Genomic DNA, 25,353 nt, shown 5'->3' with positions numbered 1-25,353 from the left:
TTCTGCCAGTTGTTGGCATCCCTTCAAAATCGTTCATGGGAGCCTTACACCCACTGGCTGTATAGTTCCCCAGTGACTATGTTGAAGAAAGACAGCCCCATGAATCCGCTGACCTTTTCGAAAAAATCCTGAATGCTTTCAAGAACTTTCGACACAAAAACCAAGAAATGTGCCAAGGAGGCGGCCAATGTTTCTCTGTAAAAGTGCATGGGTAATAGCACAAACCATGAGTCATATATCAGTTAAAGAGTTTGCTCACTACTAGTCGATGCTATTATCTCTGCAAGGAATCAGTAACCATTACCAAGTTACAACAGAAAATGTTAAAGAAGCCAAATTATATAAATGTGGCATATGGTGGTAAACAAAATGGTTAATACTGAATACAGGGTAAATTAGAAAGAATTCAGTAAAAGCATACATGAAATCTTTTTATGATATTTTGGTTCCAATTCAAATTATTTATTCATCTGGCCAGTGTTTATCCCAAAAACAGTATTATAAGTATGTGTGTTCAATTGGCATCAAACAGATGACTCTTTCAACCACCAATTTCTACTAGTTTAGCTGCAGGAATTGATTCCATTTAATTTGGCTTCTTAATGAGTCTTTAGTTCATATAGCAATAGCAAAAATGTATGTATATATATATATATATATATATATATGACAGTTCAGTGATTTTTTATTTTTTTTATATACTTTGTGTTATGAATGTGAATATTTAGGTAAACATTATCCTTTGAACAACAATGACGATCAGTATCGACAGTTCAGTGAGAGAATCAAGTTGTTAGATTGACTCAAACTGAAAAATATTGTTTATATATTTAAAAATGTAATTTCTGTGATGGCAAAGCTGTCATTTATCTTCAGTCTATAAAATCATTCTAATATGCTGATTTGATGCTCTTATTAGCAATGTTAAGAACAGTTGTGCTGCTTAATTGTTTTTGTGTAAATCATGATTTTTTTTTCTTCCTCAGCATTCTTTGATGAATAGAAAATTAAATTATTTATAAATAGATATCTTTTGTAATATTGTAAATGTCGTTACTCTCACGTTTGATCATTTGAATGCAGCCTTAAAGCACTGATTTCTTTAATAAAAGAATCAAGTGTAGTGTAACTCTTTCTTCTTTTTAAACCAAATGGCACAAAAAGTCATTCATACCCAGTGTTTTGCAACCAGATCTGAATATGAACTGGTTCTTGATTCCCAATCAAAACAATAGACCAGAAAGCCTAATTCTTTTCAGTGCTGACTGTGAGTGTTTTTTCTTCTTCAAAAGTGGGGAGATCTTGCAAGCTATGATTGCTGGAGAGCAATTATCCAATTATCTTCCATAAGGCTTTCAGCATCACTGGTGCAGCATAAAAGCCCAATCTTTCAACAATTTATAGTGCTGACAAGTTTCTGGTCTCAGGAAAGCAATCAACGTAATTACCCAGAAGAATCGAGGGAACAGTATATAGCACCCAACAGAGGCTAGAGAGGGAGATCAACTGAAACACCACTATGTAATGTAATCAAATATAAGCAGTTGAACAGTACAGATGTCAACTAAATCATATCAAAATAGCTACATACAGTATGTAGCACAACAGTTTTGTTACCTAAAGTTAATTGCGTGATATAAACGATGACCCGGGAGCCAGGTTTCAACTCGAACTCCACAGAGATCTGATTCAATGCATTGACCAAGATTTCAGAGATCTAGGAAGAAAACAGCATGCAGAAGAGTTAAATACAGACTTGTCATCTACATTGCCTGAAAAAAAAAAAAAAAAGTAGTGCTTGCTCACAAAGATGCTATGTGTTTTGTGCATGTAGCTATATGCAGTTAGTAAGGTATTATGGGGTAAAATAAAATAAAATAAAAATAAAATAAAATTAAAAATGCACAAACTATTAAAAAAAAACAAACAACCAACTAAAATTTGGTAGCATACATTTTCAGGTACCTTTTCAAAATGTACATAGTAGTACCTAAAAGGTACCAACACATTTACTACATTTTTACCTTACAATTTTAGATACAAAAAAAAAAGGTACCATCCCACTGACAGCTTTTGTACCTTTTTATCTTAGAGTTTATGATAGCCCATATGCATCCATAAACCATATTCTGCACTCTTGTTTGTATCAAATACAGATCCTGCTTTGACATAAGAGTGGAAATTATGCACATTTTAATCTATAATGTCAGACTTTGACAACCCGCAGAGAGACACACTTAGCCCATCCCTCAAACCAGACAGGGTGAGTGCCAGTGAATGCCCAAATGATTGGTTATAGCTCTTTCTGCAGCTTCAATTACAATAAAATTGGCCAAATAGTAAAATGTGTTGTTATTTTTAAGAGTGTAATTTGCAGGTTGTGATTACGCCTGTGAGATATTAAAGAGTAGAGCTTAATTTTATGAAATGGGAGTGTCAGTAGTGTGGGGTTGTGATAATTTGGCTTGTGGATCAAAGAGTTTAAGGGTTTATTTAAAACCCTAAACAGTTATAATGTCTCCACAAGCACTACTATTCAACATTTCACCCTCAAAAATGTAAATTCGAAAGCCCCTACTGTAAAAGACTCTTGTTGTGACACGTCCTTGTCATGTAAGCCTAATTAGACATGAGTCTTTCTGCTGTTATCACAGAGATAATAATGCCTTTAAGGTTAAAGAAAAAAAAGGTAATAGGTAGAAATGTCAAACAATTTTTGACACGTCATCTCCTTTTGCTCTGACAATTACTTTCATTGTAGCCCCGGGTAGAAGCTGCTCTTTTATTCTGATGAAGGTCCATCATTCTCAAGCGCATTTCAACCTTGACCATTAATGAGAAACCATAAAATTTGCATCAGATCTCACATCTAACCTGATCCAGATCCTCCTCGGTCCGTTTCCTGCCATCTGATTGGTTCCTGGGAGGAGGAAGCAGGAAGAGTTCGGCGGCAGTCGGAATGCCAGGAAACACGGCCACTAGCAGCTGCTCTTCTGGAATGTCAGCGACCTGGGTGGCGCAGGACAAAGCGGTACTAATTACATAAGGCTCAATGATTTATATGTTACCGTCTCTTGCATTTACGAGGGTTACATTCATTTTAAATGAGGCTGATGGCTTCCAGTAAATCAGATTTGATATATAAAGAATGAAACCCGGCCAAGAAATTATTAGACATAAGCGTGCGAGTGCAAATGGTTCTACACACGTTGAATTCCTAAAAACCTCAATCAATATCTTAGTCAGAGATCCACTACAAAGCCCAAAGGTCTAGAAATGATGGGCTGCCGCAAAGCCAATAAAGGAAAACCCACCATGTATTCTCCCAGAGATACTCACCAAAGGCCATTTCCCTCATAAAGAGGAAATTATCCGACCTCAGGTAAATAATCTTTGTTTTATCTGGTACTACCACACAGGGCTCGACCGGTTATAAGACAACAGCTCAAGAATAGACAACCTAAGCATAATTTACAATGAGCAATGCGGCCAGAGCCGAAGCAGTCTTGCGAATCAATACTCTGAGTCTAAGTTTGTACTCACCACAGCAATATTGGAGAAAGAAAAGCCCTGGGGCTCATTGAAGGATTCAGCCTATGTGCAACTGCTACTGATATTCCTAATGATTAATGCACATCTCCGAAACTCCAGACTTTATTTCTTTCTCAACACACCAGATTCAACACACACTCCATCTGCTAGCGAATTAAGGTCCAAAAAGACAATTAGACAGCAAAAGAGAGACATAATGTTGCAATGCTCTTAATTACACCCTGCTAATAGCTTAAGAGTCATTGTTGTAATTAAATCACTTCATATCAAAACATTCCCTTCCAAAGACCGAAGAACTGCAGAATAACTTTAAAAGGCACATAGACAACAATCCATTATAGCAGAGGACAAAGTTGTTATTAAAGAGGATGTTTAGACATCTGTTGTGTTTTCTGTCATTGCAGTTCATCTTTCCCTATTTAAGTGCTTGGCTGTGTCTATTATTGACTCTCTGCTAGAATGCAAATATAGCTTTACAGGCGAATTTAAACAATTCAACACTTCTAGTATTTTTCATTCAGATGTATAGTGCTATAAAAAAATCCATTATTGTCATCTTTACAGAGAGCATCCATTGTGTAAATGTTTTCTTGGAAGCCAAGGCATCAATGTGAAAGTCATTGGGCAGTTTTTAAAGCACAACACTCACAGATTAACAATTTACTGCAAATAATTACGAAGTGAGAAATTTGCACAGCATGGGCTGGGTTTTTGCTGGAGAATGTGCCGAAGTGCCGAACACTCTGGTCATGCTGAGAGTCCATATTATGTCTGGATGTGGTGCAAATGGAAATGCAGTTGGTCCAGTGACAGGAAGTCACACTCACCTCTCTATATAGACTGGAGGTTTGAAGATGAAAGTGTCGTCCTGTTACTGGAGGAACTGAATTTACATTTGCACCAAATCTAGACATATTTACCTAAAATGATATACATATAAATACACACTACCAAAGTCTGGGGTCAGTAAGATTTTTGTTGTTGTGGTTTTCTCTTATACTTACAAAAGATGCATTTATGTTGTTCAAAAATACAGTAAAACTAACACTATAAATAAATAAATATTTTAAATATTTTTTTAAATCATATTTATATATTTTAATTTTTTAGATGATATCATAAAAATAAATTTAGTCTTCAGTGTCACATGATCCTGAAGAAATGATTCTAATATTGTGATGATTCTAATATTGCTCAGTGACATTTCTTATCATTATCATTGTTTGACACCGCTTATCATTCTCTTTACTAGTTATGAAAACCATTGTGCTATATATATATATAGATATATTTATATTATTATATATATGAAATATATAATATAACACCCCTATTATGCCATTTCCAATATTACCTTTCATGCAGTGTGTAATGTAGCTGTATGTGATTGTAAACGATCTGCAAAGTTGTAAAATTGAAAGTGCACAATAAATGAAGTTATTGTCTCCCAAAATAAATAATCGACCATGAACAGCTGAAACGAGTTGTTAGTAATTCAAATCCCACTTCCGTGATGGCTACACGTCACGGGTAACACATTTGCATAATGCGTACCTATGTTCTACGTTGGCCGGCCGCGAACAACTTGACCCTGCCCACAAACACCTCATTCAACATGTCTGTTCAACATGGGATTCATAAAACGCCTGCTGTTGACAAATGTATCAGTATCCTGTTTATTTGGACCAGCTGCTCCACTGAATCACAACCTATAAGTATGATAAATAATAGATGTTTTGCATAGAGCATCCAAAATACAGAACTATTGAAATAGGTGTATTGTTTACGACACGTGCTGTACGCCGTAGACCAAACACAACAGACCATCTGACCAAACAGAGCAGACCAGGCTCATGGTAAGGAGGGGTTTAGAGAGACTGAATCTTTGAACTGCTTCGAACGAATCGTTTGAGAATTCACTGGACAATGTGGTCATATTAAATGCATATTTTGAGAAAACGAAAGTGTTTTTTCACCTTGCATGCATGTTAACCTTTTGTAGGAGACTCCCAAACCCATATTAGGAACCGTAAAAATGTCATAATAGAGGCACGGTACAATTTTATTTATTTTATTATTATTATTTTTTTAACAATGCAAAAGTCTTCAATGTTACTTTTTTTTTTTTTCAATTTAATGCATCCTAGCAAAATAACAGTATTAATTTCTTATAAAAAACTTAACACTTTTATGAAGCCATTAAGTTTCAAAAAAAAAAAAAAAAACACAATAAAAGTGGTCCATACAACTGATATGCCATATTCAAAATCTACTGAAGTCAATTGCTTTTTATTAGAAATTATGTTGGTATTGGTAACACCCTCTCTCCCCTGAAATGCCACTATGAAATGATTTGGCACTTGTGCATATCATTACTCCATGTAAAATGTTGTGAAGTTTAATGGATCATTGATGTCACAAGTACTAAAGGGTATTTGTGCCTACCCCACCTCCCCCCATGATATCATATTCTCTCTATACCATACCCATCAATAACAGTGTCAAAAAAGCCTAAAATAATAAACAAAACTTTGTCCTTCTTTCAGTATCAAAGTGTTTGTGATTCAAGTCCTGTGCTGACTCGGAGGCACTGGCTCTGCCTTTAACCCCTGCTACTGAAACCTTTCATTCTCATCTCCTCAGGCTGTTATACTGATATCGCCCCGGTGCACCAGAACAGACAGCCCCCTCCACTCACCTCTCCTGCCCATTGCCTCAAACAGCCGTCTTAAATGGACCCTGACTTTGATTATGTCTGAGCCTCACTCTCCCTCTCTTTTTAATACACTGAGCTGTTTATCAGCGGCAGTATGGATAAAGTGTATCGGCTTCCTCTAGGGTACCACGGGAAGTGCTTTAAATGCAAGAGGATAAATGAAAGGAATGGGAAAAGGCGAGTCTCTTTACCATGAGAGCTCAATATTAAGCCATTAGGATTTGAGCTTGATGTTGAAACAAAGAGGGGAAAAAGTTGGAAGAGGACACATCTGCAAAATTCAAATTAAAGCCAAAGAAACTGAATCCAAGAACACAAACTACAGCAGATAATAAGAGAGAAAGAGCATGTGTAGAAGACAGAGGTATGTGTGCACTTTACGAGCAGATGTGAGATCAGTAGCCTCTTTGTGCTCAGCTGGTCTGACTTTGTTCTCAGGCAGATTCTAAAGCTCTGTTCTGTATAACGGAGTTTAGATTTAATTTTGATATTTAGGGATCACTGTATTTTTGTATTTTATGTCTGAAATAGCGATAGAAAATGGCTGGCTGGATGAGCCCAGTTTTCCTAATGAAACAAGAAGCTGAAAAATCACTTTAAACCAGACTAAGCCGGTTTTCTGGTCTTAGCTGGGCTCTTCCTTTCGTATGTCTTTCGATCACTGAAGCAACTAAAAGAACATCAAGACCACACACCCACAACCATAAACAAGCCATACCAAACTAAACCATTTGAAGTCCAACAGATCAGCTTACGCCGTTGTTTCAATTTAAGACAACTCGTGTTAAAAAAAAAATGGTTACACTTTACAATAAGGTTCATTAGTTAATATTAGTTAACAACTTTAGTTAACATTAACTAAGCATAAACACTTCTACTGCATTTATTAATTACTTATGAATTAACAATGAACAACTATTGAAAACAATCATCACTGTTTGTTCAGGTTACTTAATACATTAACTAACAAATACTATTTCACCAAAAAAAACAAATAATATGAATTTTACATTTTTTAATTTTTTCAAAAAAATTCAATTGTTTTGAATTTTCTGTTCATTAAAGAAATATTAAGAAGCACAAATGTTTTAAACATTGACAATACGTTTTTTTGTTTGTTTGGTTTTTTTTGAAAGAAAGAAATGTATACTTTCACTAAGGAGCATTACATTTATCAAAAGTGACAGTAAAGACTTTTCTAAATGTTACATTCATTTTATTTCACCTCTGAACATTCCAAACCTGTCCTGTTTTATTATTAAGTTATCACATACAGTATACTTTATGTAGCCTATTGAAACTACTGGGATACAATTCTACTTCGAAGAACATTTAATATTGAACTGCGACGATCCCAGGGTTGGACTGACAGCTCAGGTACATGTGTATGTGCACCGAGTGTAATGTCAACGTATCGACCAGCGGTGACTTCAATCTCTCTGTCAGCTCTGAACACAACTGAGAACCACTAGCGCCATTGTCCATCACACACACACTGTATTTTTTTATTGCCCTAAACCAACCCTACACCTAAACCTACCCCTCATAGAAAACTTTCTGCATTTTTACAATCTCAAAAAAACTAATTCTCTATGATTTATAAGCTTTTGTACCCATGGGGACCTCAATTTAGTCCCCATGTGTTGGTGTGTATACAGGTTTAAGTCCACACCAGTGTAGAAAAACCTGTACACACACACACACACACACACACACTACTGCAGGCCTACATCATCACCCAAACACCTCCCTGGAAGACAATGAATTACTCCCACTGAGTGCAGTTTACTGGCTAGTGATTCACTAGGAATTATGCAAATTGATTAATGCTGCCCTCAAAATCACACATGTAGAACACATTACTGTGACCTTGTGTGTCAGTTCTGAGAGCTAGGTGAGTACTAGATACACTTTACTACTTCATCACTCCATCACCGTGATCCAGACATCTGAACTGGCTCTTCAAAATGTTCTCATCTACATGTCACTTCTGGAAATATGCCCCGTTATAACTGTTGCCACGATCATCTCTTTAAAATGAAGTTTAATTCACAGCCTGCCTTTTGCGGGCAGTAATATTGTGATGTTAATTGCACAAGGAAAACAGGCGCTGAGTTGTGATATCTAGAATAAGCCTAAATAGCCTAATTTACATATAAAGGATGTGTGTTTGTGCTGAAATGAAAGACAATGACTTAAATTAAACACAGAGTGGTGCTGTTTCAGTGCATTTATCACCTGGTTAAATGGATTGTGGGTGGTTAGCAAAAAAGAGGCAGGTTGCAATGTGACAAAAGTGGTCTAACTGGTTAAGGAATTCTTCCCTTAGTGTGATGAGGAGCTTGATCCCTCCTGAGAGACAAAATAAAACATTACAAAAAATGCCATTTTCTTAATTAGTAATCTGTTTTATATTCCAGTGAAAATATCTAAATATGTACCATATTTAGATATTTTTATACTTTTTTTTTTAATTTTTTTTTTACTTTTTTTATTTTATAACCCTAATCCTAACCCTATATATATACTTGTTAACCATTCATCAAATGAAATATGGTAAAAATCAGTTTGCAAATGAAGTTAAAAAAAAAAAAAAAAAAATAAATAAATAAATAAAATACAATTAAAAGATCACTTTCTCTGATATAACAGAAGCTTTAATCGAAATAAAATATTACAATAATACATTTAATATAGAATTATTTAAAATGTAAGTGAAGAGACATTATTATTTCTTGTCTTGTTTTCCAGTGAAAATATCTAAATATGTGCCTCCTATATATATTATATTTCATGCATATATCAAATCAAATATGCTCAAAAAACAATTTACAAATGAAGTAAGAAGAATAAATGTAATTTAATTTGTCTTCTTGCTAGACCGATTGCTTTCTCTGATATAATGGAAGCTTTAATCTAAATAAAATAATAAAATTAATAAATGTTATATATAATTATTTAAAATTTAAGCAAAGAGTCATTGTTATTTCTTGTCTTGATTTCCAGTTTAAATATTAATTTTGTTGTTACTAGACAGACTCCTTTCTTTGATGTAAAGGAGGCTTTAATCTAAATAGTATAATTTTTTATTTATTGATTTTTAAGTACACACACACACACACACACACACACACACACACACAATTACTGCAGGCCTACATCATCACCCAAACACCTCCCTGGAAGACAATGAATTAAGTACCACTGAGTGCAGATGCAGTTTATATAAAAAAAAACATATTATATATATATATGTTTATAAATATATAATATCCATATATATATTTGTATATAACCCTGTGTTAATTTCACCTTCCCTGAATATATCTATGTTTACCTATCTTCCCTGAATATATCTAGTAATTAAACTATTTTTCAGTGAAGGAAAATATAGAAGCAAAGTGTAAGGGACAAGAACAAAGGATGGAATCAAGGCAACGGGAGGTATTTGACCAGGATCTGGAGGAGCTACAGAGATGAGCCAGGAAAAGACAGCCGTAGAATAAATTCCCACTCACTTGTAGAACAGCCTTCTGAATTACCCGACCCACATCCTGTCTCCACTCCGGGATGTCGGGGTTGGCCTCGTCCAGATTAGGAGAGAAAGATAAAAGAAGCGATTTGAAGAATTCTGTCACAGAGGAAGAGAGAAGCAGAGACAGACCCTTAATTCTTTCTCTCATAAGATGCCCAACACCTTCTATCTGTGATTTGTTCCAGATGATTTAGTCGAGCTGTAGCAGAGTTATCATTACTGACAGGTATGGAAAGGTTAGCGCTGATTACAAAAATGATTACAGTCTATTTGGCAGTTGCCAGAAGGGAGTTTTTATGACTAGCTTGCAGTGTCAAGAGACAATTTCCTGTAATTCTGAACACTCAGAAAGCTGCAATTATACATTTCATCAAGGTTAGGGTTATTTATACATACATTGTTACCCTAGAGGAAAAAAGTAAAGAGGAAAAAGTAACTTGAAAAATAGGCCTTTATGTATGTAACAAAACACCAAAAAAAAAAAAAAAAAAAAAAAAAAAAAAAACAAAAAAACATATAACAACCTATATAAAAAATCATCAAAAAAACATTGATAAAGAGCATATACTGTTGGATTGTGAACTATGGACTTTAATTAATTAAAAAAAAAATAATAACACAAAACACACACAACAAACCAATATCAAAACAAAATCAATCCACAACAAAAATCACAAAATACACATGCACACTACATCAAACAAAATCTATATAACTATCTATCAAACAAACAAACTAACATCACAAATACACAAGATTAAATAAAATCTATCTATCTATCTATCTATCTATCTATCTATCTATCTATCTATCTATCTATCTATCTATCTATCTATCTATCTATCTATCTATCTATCTATCTATCTATCTATCTATCTATCTATCTATCTATCTATCTATCTATCTATCTATCAACCTACCTGGCTACACACACACACACACACACACACACACACACACACACACACACACACACACACACACACAGTATATAAAATGGCTCGGTAAATACTTGGTAAATGCTTTAAAATAGTAAAAAATATTTATTTTAATTAATTAATTTATTTATTTATTTATTGGAGCATTTAGGAAGTGTGCGAGTTATTTCCTTGGTTTATTTGGTTGTTCTTTAATTTTTAGTTAAGGCATGATGGAAAGTTTCCAAGGCATTTTTAATGTGACCTTGTCATATATATGTATGAAGAAAGAAAGAAAAAAAGTAGAAATCTAAAGTGAAGAACCTGTCATCAATACTATGTCATATTTGTCTGAATGTAATCACTCACCTTGTATGGCGATGCTTCTGGTGTCCTGTAGTATAGAGTCTCCTCACTACAACTTAACAATGACCTAGACCAACAAACATTTTACAAACACAACAAAAATAAAAATGTCCAAATCAATAAATTTCTATCTCAACAATAATACACCTTAAAAAAAAAAAAAATTCAAAACGCAATCCAATGGCAGACAGAAAATCACGTTTTTGTTATTTGTATGCTCAATGACTTCCTTAAAAGAAAACTCTTTTAAAATGATTAGCGCCAACGGCTTTATTGATGTTTCAGGGCGAACAAGCATAAACTAAAGAACACATCTAAATACCACATAAACGACAAGAACAAGAACTACAATATTAACGGTTCATTGCTCCTGTTCTGTTTATCTTCTACCGTAAAATGTCTCAGAGGCCTTCGCCCAACAAAGCGAGGCAGAAAATCTGTAATTAGGAGCTGCTTGTACCTCCGTGTTGTTCCCCAGCCACCAGAAATAGGTGAGCGTTCTGAAATGAGAAGGCCAGACCACTGCCGTCAAGTTCACCTCCTTATTCTTAATGACCACATATGGAGCCAGCAGCTGAATATGCTCCACAGGGCCTGAAACACAAACACACACACACACACACACACACACACACACACACACACACACACAGACAATACAAGATAATCAAACAGGGCAAGGGGTGTGCAAAAACGAAATATTTTGCAAAATCAACTAGCCCGTGGGATGAATAACGTCTCTGTTACGTATGTAACCCTCGTTCCCTGAAGGAGGGAACGGAGACATCATGTTGGTAGAGACCAATTCGTCAGTCAGAGACGTGATGTCAAGAGTGACCGACTGAAAGGGAACTAGTCGACTATTTGGCCCAGTATAAAAATGTTCAAACACAGCCAGACACAAAACAACAATTGGACGCTGTTCAAACACAGCTAGACAGAAAGCAAAGGAATGGAAATAGAACGCAGGGGTCTTGAGACCTGTTTTTAAAAGTTTAAGTATTTTTAACTTGGCACAGCATTTTAAAAATGCAACACTCGCAGCGGAAAAAAGAAAAAAAATGTGCCAAGAAGTCAGTCAGCATGTGTATAGCTGTAGAGAATACATGCATTTAAACGTAACTTTTCAAAGAGAGTTTTAATGGGCTAACAGTCTAAAAGTACAACATGTTAACTGAAGCATTAGCAATAAACATATCAAAACTTTGTCAAAAATAAAAATAAATAAATCAATAAATAAAGTATAGAAAAAACTATTTGGACAACTAGTCGACTATTGTGACCCATACATGGTAAGTATGCACAAAGACATGAACATTAACAAATGACCAAATGAACATACTGTAGATCATTAAAATTGGTCCTTACTATCATTTATGTCATCATATTTTCATTCATCTAAGATCTTTCCGCAATTTGTTGTTTATTTAAATAATCCAACCAATGTTTATTAATAATTCTGCTTCGGTATTTAATACACATCAGGACAAAACAACCCCCTATTATTTTTTAAAAAATTTATCCAAAATCACCTAATCAATCACCTGTGTATTTGACAAACACACGCATCAACTGAATCTTTGTCCCAGTAGAATTGAAACCTACACATAACATCAACATAAAAACAACACTAATACAAGCTGAATGTTTGTCCTCATAGAGTCACCCTAAAAACAACACGCAGAGCCAAGCCTGATTATTACAACAACTCTCTAGCACACTTTCCTTAATCATTGAGGCTGGCAGCTGCGACCAAAAACAGCTGCGGGTAACGTCACCATTCTGCTCCACAGACACCGGCCCATCTGCTTTCAGACACAAGCATTGTTTTCAGCCCCAGAGTTCATTCCTGCCATAACTCTGCCTCATATATGAGATGAGGTGTGTGAAACCAGACACAGGAGCCGCTTATTTACAGAGAAAACATTCACTGCGTCAAATGAATTACCTCTCAGCATGTATTTCAGCTTCCTGTGGGAACCCATCATATTACTTTTGATACGTAATATATACTTTACACTCTATATTGTGTTGGTTTGGCTAACTCATCCTGATGGGTCAATTGCAATCCACCGCAATCATAATTGCTGTTTACCAGATAGGATATTGCATAGGGAATATAACCATAAATATGACTCAAATGGCTCTAAGCGAGTCTTCTGTAAATCTGCATTCTGCCATTTTGTAAGCTAAAATAATAAATAATAATAATAATAATAATAATTATTATTATTATATATTTTTTTCCAGTTGAATATGTGGGAGGAAATCATGAATCCTCAGTAAATTACATTTCTTATTTGTATTTAATCCAATCCAAACAGTAATAACAGTCTGCCATATATACACTTCCAACTATTGATATAAATAATACAATATAATTCACATCAAAAATATTCCAGTATTATATTGGCTTCATGGTGAAAGTTTTCCTGCACACAGCACATCAGACTACAGAAAACAAACAAACAAAAAAATGTAATTAATTTATTATTAAGCCCATGCAATACACACAAAAAAATATAAATACAAAACTGCTAAACCAGCCAAGGCATATTCAAAATACAAAAAAGACGTTAGTAAATTTCATGGCTTATTTGTTTAGGTATATTATGTGATCAGATAGTTAAATAATACTATATATTCTTCTTATAGACTGTCATTGTATATATAGTATCTATTATATTATATATTATATATATATATATATATATATATCTATATATATATAGTATTATACTTATTATAGGCTTATTCTTACTCATGGCAATTTTATTTATAAATTTATCTTTTTAAAATATAAACATGGCTTCATGCCCAATGAAACAGTTCCTGCACCCGGGTGCAGTAGGCCCCAAAAACACCCATAACAAAAAAACAAAAACTGCTAAACCAGCCAGTTAAAAACATCAAAAACAGAGAAAAAGAAAGAAGAGGATCAGGAAGTTGAAGTCCATGACCCTAAACACTCTACATCTGGTTATGGGTGCAAGTGAAAGAACGCTAAATCATACATGTGCGTGTGTGTGTGCGAATAATTCCCAAATCCGTGCTTATGCATCCCCAAATCCCCCTCCTTTCTCTCTTTCTGCCATTAGCACATTGTAGCCTAATGCTACTAGGATATTAATTTGTAACACTGTATAAGCAGCACATGAAGGATATGTGCTGAGGTCACGAGGATCAGACAAATTCCTTTTTCAGGGAAGTCAGTTTACAAAGTTTAGCTGCTATCCTGGAACACATAAACCCCTCCACCCCCATTTCACTGCCAGAATGAATGAATGAGTGAATTAATGAATTATTAGCATTTTTATTCAGTTGTCTAGTAAAAATATCAACATGAATAATACCTTATAAATATATTTTTTAGAAGGAAAATACTGTTTTAGTAAAACTTTACAACGAAAAGTACTCAGAAGTTTGAGATCAGTGAGATTTCATTTTTTCTGAAAATAAATAAATACTTTTATTCAGAAAAGACACATTAAACAGATCAAAAGTGAGAATTAAGACATTTATAGTAGAAGAGATTTCAAATATATTCTGTTCTTTTGAAATATTCATCAAATAATCTTGAAGAAAAAAAAAACATTATGGCTTACACAAAAATATTAAGCCACAAGAAATATTTCTTGAGCATATTAAAATTATTTCTGAAGTAATAACATGTGACACTGAAGACAGGAGTAATGATGCTGAAAATTCAGCTCTGCATCACAGGAATAAATTATATTTTAAAATATATTAAAAAAGAAAACAGTTCTTTTAAACTGTGTAAATATTTAACAAAATACTGTTTTTGTTGTTGTTGTTGTTTATCAAATAGAGACTATACAATTGTTTGTTTTTAACTTTATGTATTTGTATTATTTTATATTACACTGTTAAAATCTATATCATTTTTTTTTCCTGACATGAAGCACAGGTTTTATGAAATACAAATAAAATGTATTATTAATAATAACAATTAATAACTAAAATAACTATTAGACATGTAAACTGATATTTCATTATTATTAGACAATTTCTCTATATATAAAGGTGCATCTCAATAAATTAGAATGTTGTGGAAAAGTTAATTTATTTCAGTAATTCAACTCAAATTGTGAAACTCGTGTATAAAATAAATTCAGTGCACACAGACTGAAGTAGTTTAAGTCTTTTGTTCTTTTAATTGTGATGATTTTGGGTCACATTTAACAACAAATCTCAACAAATTAGAATACTTCATAAGACCAATAAAAATAGAAAAAAAAAAAAAAAGTGAATTGTTAGCCTTCTGGAAAGTATGTTCATTTACTGTACATGTTCTCAATACTTGGTAGGGGCTCCTTTTGCTTTAATTACTGCCAAAATTCGGCGTGGCATGGAGGTGATCAGTTTGTGGCACTGCTGAGGTGGTATGGAAGCCCAGTTTTCTTTGACAGTGGCCTTCAGCTCATCTGCATTTTTTGGTCTCTCGTTTCTCATTTTCCTCTTGACAATACCCCATAGATTCTCTATAGGCTTCAGGTCTGGTGAGTTTGCTGGCCAGTCAAGCACACCAACACCACGGTCATAGCCAACTTTTGGCTTTTTTGCTTTTGGCAGTGTGGGCAGGTGCCAAATACTCCTGGAAAATGAAATCAGCATCTTCAAAAAGCTGGTCAGCAGAAGGAAACATGAAGTGCTCCAAAATATCTTGGTAAAAGGGTGCAGTGACTTTGGTTTTCAAAAAACACAATGGACCAACACCAGCAGATGACATTGCACCCCAAATCAACACAGAATGTGGAAAATTAAAACTGGACTTCAAGCAACTTGGGCTATGGGCTACTCCCACCCTTCCCCCAGACTCTAGTACCTTGGTTTCCAAATGAAACACAAAACTTGCTCTCATCTGAAAAGAGGACTTTGGACCACTGGGCAAGAGTCCAGTTCTTCTTCTCCTTAGCCCAGATAAAACACCTCTGACGTTGTCTGTGGTTCAGGAGTGGATTAACAAGAGGAAGATGACAACTGTAGCCAAATTCCTTGACACGTCTGTGTGTGGTGGCTCTTGATGTCTTGACCCCAGCCTCAGTCCATTCCTTGTGAAGTTCACTCAAATTCTTGAATCGATTTTGCTTAACAATCCTCATAAGGCTGCGGTTCTCCTCGGTTGGTTGTGCATCTTTTTCTTCCACACTTTTTCCTTCCACTCAAAACTTTCTGTTAATATGCTTGGATACAGCACTCTGTGAACAGCCAGCTTCTTTAGCAATGAATGTTTGTGGCTTACCCTCCTTTTGAAGGGTGTCAATTATTGTTTTCTGGACAACTGTCAGATCAGCAGTCTTCCCCATGATTGTGTAGCCTAGTGAACCAAACTGAGAGACCATTTTGAAGGCTCAGGAAACCTTTGCAGGTGTTTTGAGTTGATTAGCTGATTGGTATGTCACCATAGTCTAATTTGTTGAGATAGTGAATTGGTGGGTTTTTGTTAAATGTGAGCCAAAATCATCACAATTAAAAGAAAAAAAAGACGTAAACTACTTTAGTCTGTGTGCATTGAATTTATTTAATACACGAGTTTCACAATTTGAGTTGAAATACTAAATAAATGACTTTTCCACGAAATTCTAATTTATTGAGATGCACCTGTGTAATGAAAACATATATTAACATATATATATACACATTATTATTTTTGTTTTCTTACCACAATGGCTTCTTATTTTCATTTTAAGCTTAAATTAAGAAACAACATTTAGTAAGGTTTATACTTAAAATTATGAAAAGATGGATGAACAGATAGATATCTAACAATAAACTAAGCTAATCTCTTTCCTCATAAACTTTCTCTGCTTCTATCTTTTCCAACCTTGAACTGCTTTCTCTGTTAAAAAAAAAAAAAAAAAAAAATCTTGTGTTGCACCTTAAAGGCATTAAATATTAAGGTCCATTTGATTTGCCTAAGAAACAGCCCCGGCTCTGACCCTCATGAATATAAATAGATAGAATTCTTAGCCCATCTCACTATCTGTTTCCCTCTCTCTCTCTCTTTACTAGCACCCACTCTCTTAATGAAAGGAATAAGCCCTCATTTCCTCATCTCATCATACTGTAATGTGACAACTCTGCTGTGGTGAGACGCCTAGGGAGAAACACTTTACCTGGAATGAGCAAGCGAGTGTCTGTGTGTGTGTGTGTGTGTGTGAGAGAGAGAGAAAGAAACCAAGAGAAAATATGTGTGACCATGTGTGCACTGCACCTCAATGAAAAGCTATTCCCCAGCAGGCTTGTAATATGTATCAGGCTTGCACCATACCATCTGTACAAGTGAAGCCTTTTCATCCGCCAGAGCTCCAGCACAGCTCGAAGCAGAGGACACCAAATTATGGAAAGTTTCCAGAATGTCAGAATGACCTATGTGGGTGTAAACGGTCACATATAGAGCTCAATGATAGTCTCACTTAGTCGGACTGGTCTGAAAGTCTGGTCCACCAAGAACAGCCCACTTAGACAGAAAAAAATAGCCTGACCAACATGTAAAGCAACCACTCATGGTTCTTTTTGTGATGGTGTCATTAAGGGGGAGGTTAATATAAAATAGTTGGAACCACAATAATAAACCAGCACAGTAAAAATGTTTTAAATTATAGCACAACTGTGTCTATACAATAACTGACAATAACTGGCTGAAATATCTTCTCTAATCTGTTGTTATCTTAAAGGAATAGTTCACCCCCAAATGAAAATGAACTCACCCTCATGACATTCAAGTAAATGAGTTTGTTTCTTTATCAGAACAGATTTGGAGAAATTTAAAATTGCATCACTTGCTCACCAGTGGATCCTCTGCAGTGAATGGGTGCCGTCAGAATGAGAGTCCACACAGATGATAAAAACATCACAATGATCCACAAGTAATTGACATGACTCCAGTCCATTAATTAACATCCTAAAATGTAAAGCTGTGTTTATAAGAAACAAATCCATCAACACATTTTTAACTTCAAACAACTGTGTCATTCTAAAATGCAAGTCTTTTTGCATAAAATTGCTTTCTCCATTGAAAAACTCATATGCACAGACCAAGCACCGTTTACAAGCAAAAACAGTCCTAAACAAACATGCTGGTGAATTTTGACACGAGAGAACGGGATGGATTTTTTTCACTGGAGGAAACATATTTTTTGGCCAGATAAAATACGTTCATGATGGATTTCTTTCTTATAAACATGCTGCTTTTCACATCACAAGACATTAAATGATGGACTGGAGTGGTGTGGATTACTTGTGATGTGTTTATTATTGTGATTTTTTTATCAGCTGTTTGGATTCTCATTCTGATGGCACCCATTCACTGCAGAGGATCCAGTGGTGACAAAGTGATGCAAATTAAAGTCTTCCAAATCTCTTCTGATTAAGACACTCATCAACATATTGGCTGGTCTGAGAGTGATTAAAATTTCCAGCAAATGTTCATTTTTGGTTGAACCATTCCTTCAAGGTGCTATTTCTGACCTGAACCTTGACTTTGAAAATGACTTTTGTTGGTGTATGCTAATGTAGTCTGGTTGATTCGGACATATTAATTATTATTTCTGATCAAAAAAAAATAAATTACAACACAAAACACAAAACACACTACAAGACAACACACAATACACCATTATTATTATTAATAATTATTATTAATAATTATTATTATTATTATTATTATTATTATTATAGCACTGGTCAATTTTGAGCTGTTTGGCTTGTTGTTTCAGACTAGTGGAAAAACATCCAAATTACACTACACACTTTTTTAAAGGAATTATTTTTTTTTTCCTTCATGCACTGAGCAAGAACTCTCCACCCCAGTAGAACTTGCATACACCAAACTTTATTGCTGTAAAATATTCTGAACGTTTTTACAGTTTGGCTCATGTATCATTTGCCTGTTTTGCCTTTTTTAACAAAATGATATCCCTACAGTAGTTGACTGTATTTTCTGATTTATTAAGCAATAAAAAAAGAGCTATCCAAGATCCTCTCTGTAAAACCTTAACCTCTAATATGTCAACAAAATGTAACAAGAATTCATGCACCTGGCTATCCAATGTTAAGATTTCTATTCTGGGTATTTATGCAAATTAGTTAATATTTAATAAGTTAACAATCATTTGTATTCTGAAAACAAAACTTGCCATTTTTGTTTGCAATTCTTAATGTAATCAAGCAACTGGATAAGTATGGTGATATCTGTTAGTATTTATTTCTATTATCTATTACCATGTATTAGTACCTACTCACTTTGGATGTTTTGCCTTAAAATGTAAAAAAACACATCCCATGTCTTTTGTCGTTAATTTCAAAGTCTTTGTGTCTAATTATAACTTTCTTTTGCCCCCCTAAAAAAGATACTGTTTCTTCCACTTGAAATCTGAGATCTGAAGCAAAACCAGTTGAGAACCAATGCTTTAGCTAACAGACATAATACATTAATCTATTATATGGACATCTAGATAACTGATCATTGATAATCTGCTCACATGGAGTTAGCGCATCAATTTAATAATTATTATTGTATAATTTAGGTCTTGACTTAATACCAGGCCCATAATTATAGCTTCTGGCCATGCCGCATTTTAAATGATCAGATCCCCGAATACGATAATCTGACTATGATTTTCCATTAGCTGAGTTCATTGGATTCAGATGACCCTTGTGATGATCTCACCTCTTCTAGCCGCACCAGGAAGGTCACATTGCTGCCCATGTTGGCTGTGAGTTTGTCATCATGGGTCGTCAGGACTAAACCTCGCGGGGGGCGATTCGGACACTGCTGTTTCCTGGCTGTGTACATTTCCTTCACTCCTTTTGTGCAGTTATTCGCTACCACTTTACGATACCTGAAACACACAAAGAAATCAAAAACTAGTTTGAAACACCTATCTTTTGAGATAAACAATTTGATGGCTCAATGACATTCACATTGTGACTTAGTGTCTGGGTCACTGTATTTATCCTTTTGAATACAACAAGCCTGATAGATCCATTCTGAGTAGCTCTGTTTTTTTTATTGCTGGATTAATGGGTTTGGGCGACAATTTATGTGACACAATCTCTGAAAATGATAATCGCGTTCTTTCTCTGTTTCTTTCCTTGTCTGTAATTTCGTACTCTTGCTCTGAATGGATATGCTTTCTGACTGATGTTGGTTTTAAATTAGGTTTAAATTAAGTCTTTCCATTACACAGTGTTATCTGTCCAGCTAGGTCTCTTTGTATGGATTGTCTGTCTAGAAAGTTGTCGTAAAGACAGACGCCACAATCTCCAGAAAGTTTAAAACCTGCTCACGTCAATAAGGCTTGTGCCTGCTCATCAGCACCGTAAGTTTAAATCATGGCTCACTTAATTAAAAATAACCATTTCCTAACACATGATTGGTTTAGTGCTAGAAATATGAAAAGTGTGCATGTTGTAAACAGACAGCTTACCCTGTGCTGTTGAGGTAGTTTTGCCCTTGGCTGCAGCTTCGAGACAATGTGGAAGGGTTGAACCAAAATGCAGGCAAACAGTTTCCATCCCCTCTTCTCTCAAATCCATAATCACTACAAAAAAAAAAAAAAAAAAAAAAAAAATCTCTCGTATAAATAGCATTTCTTAATTTTGACTCGTTTGAGATATCAATCCATCCATAAAACATAAATTCACTCCAGGTATGTTTGACTAGTTTCATACAAGGTCATCGCAAGTTCAAATCTAATTTGTGACATTTTTTAATGCTGTTCTCTAATGCCTATCCTGTAAAACATTCTCCAAACTACCTGTACATCCTTTCATTCATGCACAGCGGCACATCTTGTATTCAAGCATGTCCCTCTTTTATGCCCTTGAGACAATTGAAGCCATTGAGATGTATTAATTCTGGGATGACAAATGTCTTTTCTTCTTTGAGAGCTGCAGGCATCAATGTATGTCCTTAACATCTTTTAATTCTCTCTTCTCCCAGAAGCCCTGGAACCTGCTGAAGTAAATGTACGTTCATACAGTATATCACCGGTGGCTTTGATTTATCAATTAATTACTGATCCACAACAAAACCCAGCAGACCACATGGTCCCTTTTGGCACCACACATTTGAGTTTTTAATTATGAGCAGTTCCAAACCGGTACTCAGATAAGAGTCAAGCTTTAAAAGATATTTGTGTGCTAGTGCTCAGATTATTCCCTTACAAATGTAGTGTTGTTTTATGTAAATATAAAGCTGCCATCCAGCACCTACTGTAAGGAAGGTATGGCTGGGTATCATCTATAAAATTATGTTTACGAAAAATTTAACCTAAAGGGATCGCTGGGTATCATCTATATAAAAATGCTACAGAATATTATGTTTACGAAAAATTTAACCTAAAGGGATCAAATACAACGAAAATAAAACAGCTCCCAAGATTTAACATTGAGGTACACCACAAGTTAATGGTACCATAGAAGAAGAAAAAAATTCCATGGTCAATGGCATAAAGGTCAAGCTTTTTTACACTGGGTTTGTATCATTGTAGTTGTATTAATGTATGTGCTTTCTTGTTGGTTTTATAATTAAATTTCTTAATAAATTTGCCTCGCCTTAATTTTGAAAACTAAAAAGTAGTGTCCTTCAATAATAAAAAAAAAAAAAAAAAAAAAAAAAAAAAAAAATCATGATCATCTTTGAAGTGGATTTTAGTATAATGTGTGATGGTGTGAATATCTGATATTGTGAGGTAGTAATGATGTAAAATGGTCAAGACATTTCTTACTTTTTTTGGAGAAAAAATCTTTCATAAGTAAGAAGAAATTGAGTTTCTGAATTACAGTCTGAATTACTGACTGGTTTAGTAATGATACCTAATTAAGCTTTGCAAATATCCAAAAAAAGAAAGAACTGGTTTCTATATCACTGATACCTAATAATCAGCAGCTACTCAATTGTTCAGAATCATGATGGCAGCAGTAGTATCCAAAAAAAAGACACATTTTAATAAAGGAAAATATATACATATACAGTAGTTTTTTGAAGTAGATCAAAACTCTCAAGGACAACTTTGACATCATGTTCGCACTTCAACACTGGTGAAGTGAACGAGGCTTGAGAGATATAATTCAGTTTAGACAGTTTGCAAGAATGTTTAGCATCTGTGGTATGAAAATGATCGCTGCCAGACACTGGTGAAGTGAACGAGGCTTGAGAGAATTGTGACTCATGAGTGAGGGTGCGGGCTCAGTGTTGCCAGTTCCAGCTATAGTAAGGATTTTTGGACTTGTCTTTTTCACTTAATTCAACAAATCAAACAATAAATCAAATAATAAGTTCAACAATATCTTCATCAATATCTTTATCCAAACATATTAAAAAATATCTGAAAAAATTTCGGTCTACTTATATTCTCTTCTTATATTCGTTTTTATAGCAATATCTGGCAACACTGCATCACCGGAACTTAAACTAATCAAAAAAGCCTACGGACAGGTTACTGCTGACAGGATAGCACATTCTGTAAGGCAAACACAAAACATATCATGATATTATTCATCAGAAATGTTATCAACGCTGTCAAAAACAGTAGCATTTGACACTAGTAGTACACAGATCTAGAACAAGTAGATTACAGAATGAAATAAAATAGCCCGCAAAAACACTAGCCATGAAAAAGTCTATGCTATTTCATTCAGTAGGGTATAGTAGTAGTAAGTTTTCACAAAGTCATGCTAAAAACATTCATAAGAGCACTAGACAAAGTTATCATCTATATAGCAATGAATATTAACAAAAAACTATAACAGTAATGTTACCGTTGCATGATTAATAAAATTATCCACCCATATAGTAAAATATTAACAAATTTTTATTGCAATAAATATGGTATAATTTCAAAGTGTTCATCCCCCAAACATCTACATGTCTGTCTCTTTTAAAGTGTTTAGTGTGTATAATGAGTTGTATTTGTAGGGGTTATTATAGCACAATTCTTAACTCCACCCCGGACGTCACTAATGTTCAAACCCTGGCTACAGCCATGAACACACACACACACACACACACACACACACACACACACACACACACACACACACACACACACACACACAGGCTATACTGCAATTATTATTATAAAAGGTGAAGAAATGAAGAAACCCTAATTACAGTTGTCCTCGCAACAAATTAATTACAAATGTTACTTTGTCCTTCTGTCAGTATCACATATTTTATATCTGCAGCTAGAAGATGCGTTTTTAATTCTTACACCACAACCTAAACCAATAAAAATTATTAGATGAGCTCTCTGTATCAGAGCTAATGGAAAGAGACAACATATTATATTCCACAGAATAATTACTCTGCATATCATGTCACAAGTTGTTTTTTGCAATTAAAAGTTCTGTGAATCACAGCGAAGTTAGCAAAAGTTGTTTTGTTTTTCAAGCATGTTCCTATCTTAAAACTGCAGGAAGAAATATGTACCGGTGGGCCGAACTGATCTGGACAATGAATATATAAAACCAAAATATCACAGAAGCTAATGGACTTAATTAAGCTGCTAAAGTTTTTCTCATTCAGAAATGAGGCTCAATGGAAGAAAAAAAAAAGTACCACAGCTTGGCTGTATCTGGTTAATTTAAGATAAACAGAGAACTGGGTAAAAATTTAAAATAAATTAGCATGCAAATTAAATCTGTTTAGTAGTTTGTCATGTCTGTATCATCCAGACAATTACACCTACAAATCACACAAAATGCATTACCAAAAAAAAAAAAAAAAAAAAAAAAAAAATAAGTTGCAATGCAATGCAATAACTGTGAATTATGGTTCTTTAATTTGTTTACACAAAGAGATAGAGAGAGAAAAAAAAAAACAATTCTGTTCTGGCAGAACTAATCCTAAGTTTATTCAAACTTTAATTAATGGCTTGATGTTAAAAAGCAATGAAAAGTTGCAATTCTGAACTCTGAAAGTGCTCATTTGAAACATGTAGGTTTGGGTCTAATATGCAACATGTCCTAATTGCTTATTTTCTTTCATTTCTCAACTGCCCGTCAAAAACAAAACAGCAAAAATAACATCATGTTCCTTTTCTTTTTAAGTTGACATATTATAATAATTTCCCCTGATAAAAAAGGAAATACATGTTTGATGCTAAACTATGTGCTGCAGCTCAGTCTTTTATACAGTATAAAGGATTTGGAATGTAACTATAGGACGGAAGTTGAATTACAGATTTAGTTATCAAGGGAAGATTGCTGTGATGGCAGAGGTAATAGTGTAGACATATAAAGTATCTGACAGCAATGCAGTCAAGTTAAGATGTCCTCCCATCAACTTTCAGACATTTTTTCAGGATTACTGAACTAACACATTATTTGTGATGTCTTTTCGGGAGTAAAGTAAAATGAATTTTTTCAATAATAAAAAAACAACACATTATCAAATGTCTTTTCGGGAGTAAAGTAAAATGATTTTAAGTTAACTTTTTAGGGGGTTCCATTCCTTTCATATTTTGAACAGAGCATTGCTTAATGAAAAATTCTAGTATTATAATCAAAGTACTGGGCAAATTAAAGATGCACAGTAAATCTTAAAAGGCATTCTGGGGACTACTTGCATATACAGAACACAAATGAACACATATCTGAAAGCATGTTAAGATCCCTTCACTGAGATTAATAACTGTACTATTTGCTGCAAAACAAGATCAAACAGAACAGAAGAACATATTAAAGACAAAGTAAGGATACACTGTGCATTGTTGGAAGAAGATAAAACACTTAGTCTGTGAATGTGATAAATTATGTAGATCCTGAGGTATTTATATATACTTTAAAAGAACCTCCAGACAGGCAACAACAGACTACGATGATAAAGAACCTCGATCTTCTTTTCTCCTCTCAGCCCTGCGGCCTTTAAAAGCCCAGAGACTGTCTGAATCCATGCATCTTGATCCTCAATAAGGCACCTTTCCCACCTACACCGACCCTACAGAGGGGGTTAACCAGTCCACTGGTGTAGAAGCACTATGTCTATTCTGAGATCTTTGAAAAACAGCTCCCGGATCACCAGTGAACAGAACATGAAGGCCATGCAGCTTTATAAATACCTGCGATCCCACCTAAAGAGCAGAGTAGGATACAAAACAACAGAAAATCTAGACCACATTTTATGCTTGCAGGAGTTTCAGGTCTTGCTCCGTTTGAACGGTTTCATATATTGACTCAAGAAATAAATATCTGAATAAAATAAAAGAACAATATCAAAATTTTAAACACACCGATCTAAT

At 34.5% G+C, this 25,353-nt stretch overlaps 1 protein-coding gene across 1 annotated transcript in view; it reads right to left on the bottom strand.

Annotated features, from left to right (window-relative positions):
* LOC109091604 (VPS10 domain-containing receptor SorCS3) overlaps nucleotides 1-25,353 on the bottom strand; it is a 190,182-nt gene that overhangs the window by 4,548 nt on the left and 160,281 nt on the right. Inside the window, 8 exon segments of the mRNA XM_042716093.1 lie at nucleotides 1,618-1,717; nucleotides 2,875-3,009; nucleotides 9,787-9,899; nucleotides 11,090-11,153; nucleotides 11,496-11,720; nucleotides 12,724-12,753; nucleotides 19,779-19,950; nucleotides 20,539-20,652. Coding sequence (XP_042572027.1) covers nucleotides 1,618-1,717; nucleotides 2,875-3,009; nucleotides 9,787-9,899; nucleotides 11,090-11,153; nucleotides 11,496-11,720; nucleotides 12,724-12,753; nucleotides 19,779-19,950; nucleotides 20,539-20,652 — 953 coding nt within the window.

Source organism: Cyprinus carpio, chromosome B1, assembly GCF_018340385.1.
Source record: "Cyprinus carpio isolate SPL01 chromosome B1, ASM1834038v1, whole genome shotgun sequence".
Classification (NCBI taxonomy): Eukaryota; Metazoa; Chordata; class Actinopteri; order Cypriniformes; family Cyprinidae; genus Cyprinus; species Cyprinus carpio.
Note: the sequence above shows the minus strand (reverse complement) of the source record. Positions and strands in the feature narration are given on the sequence as shown.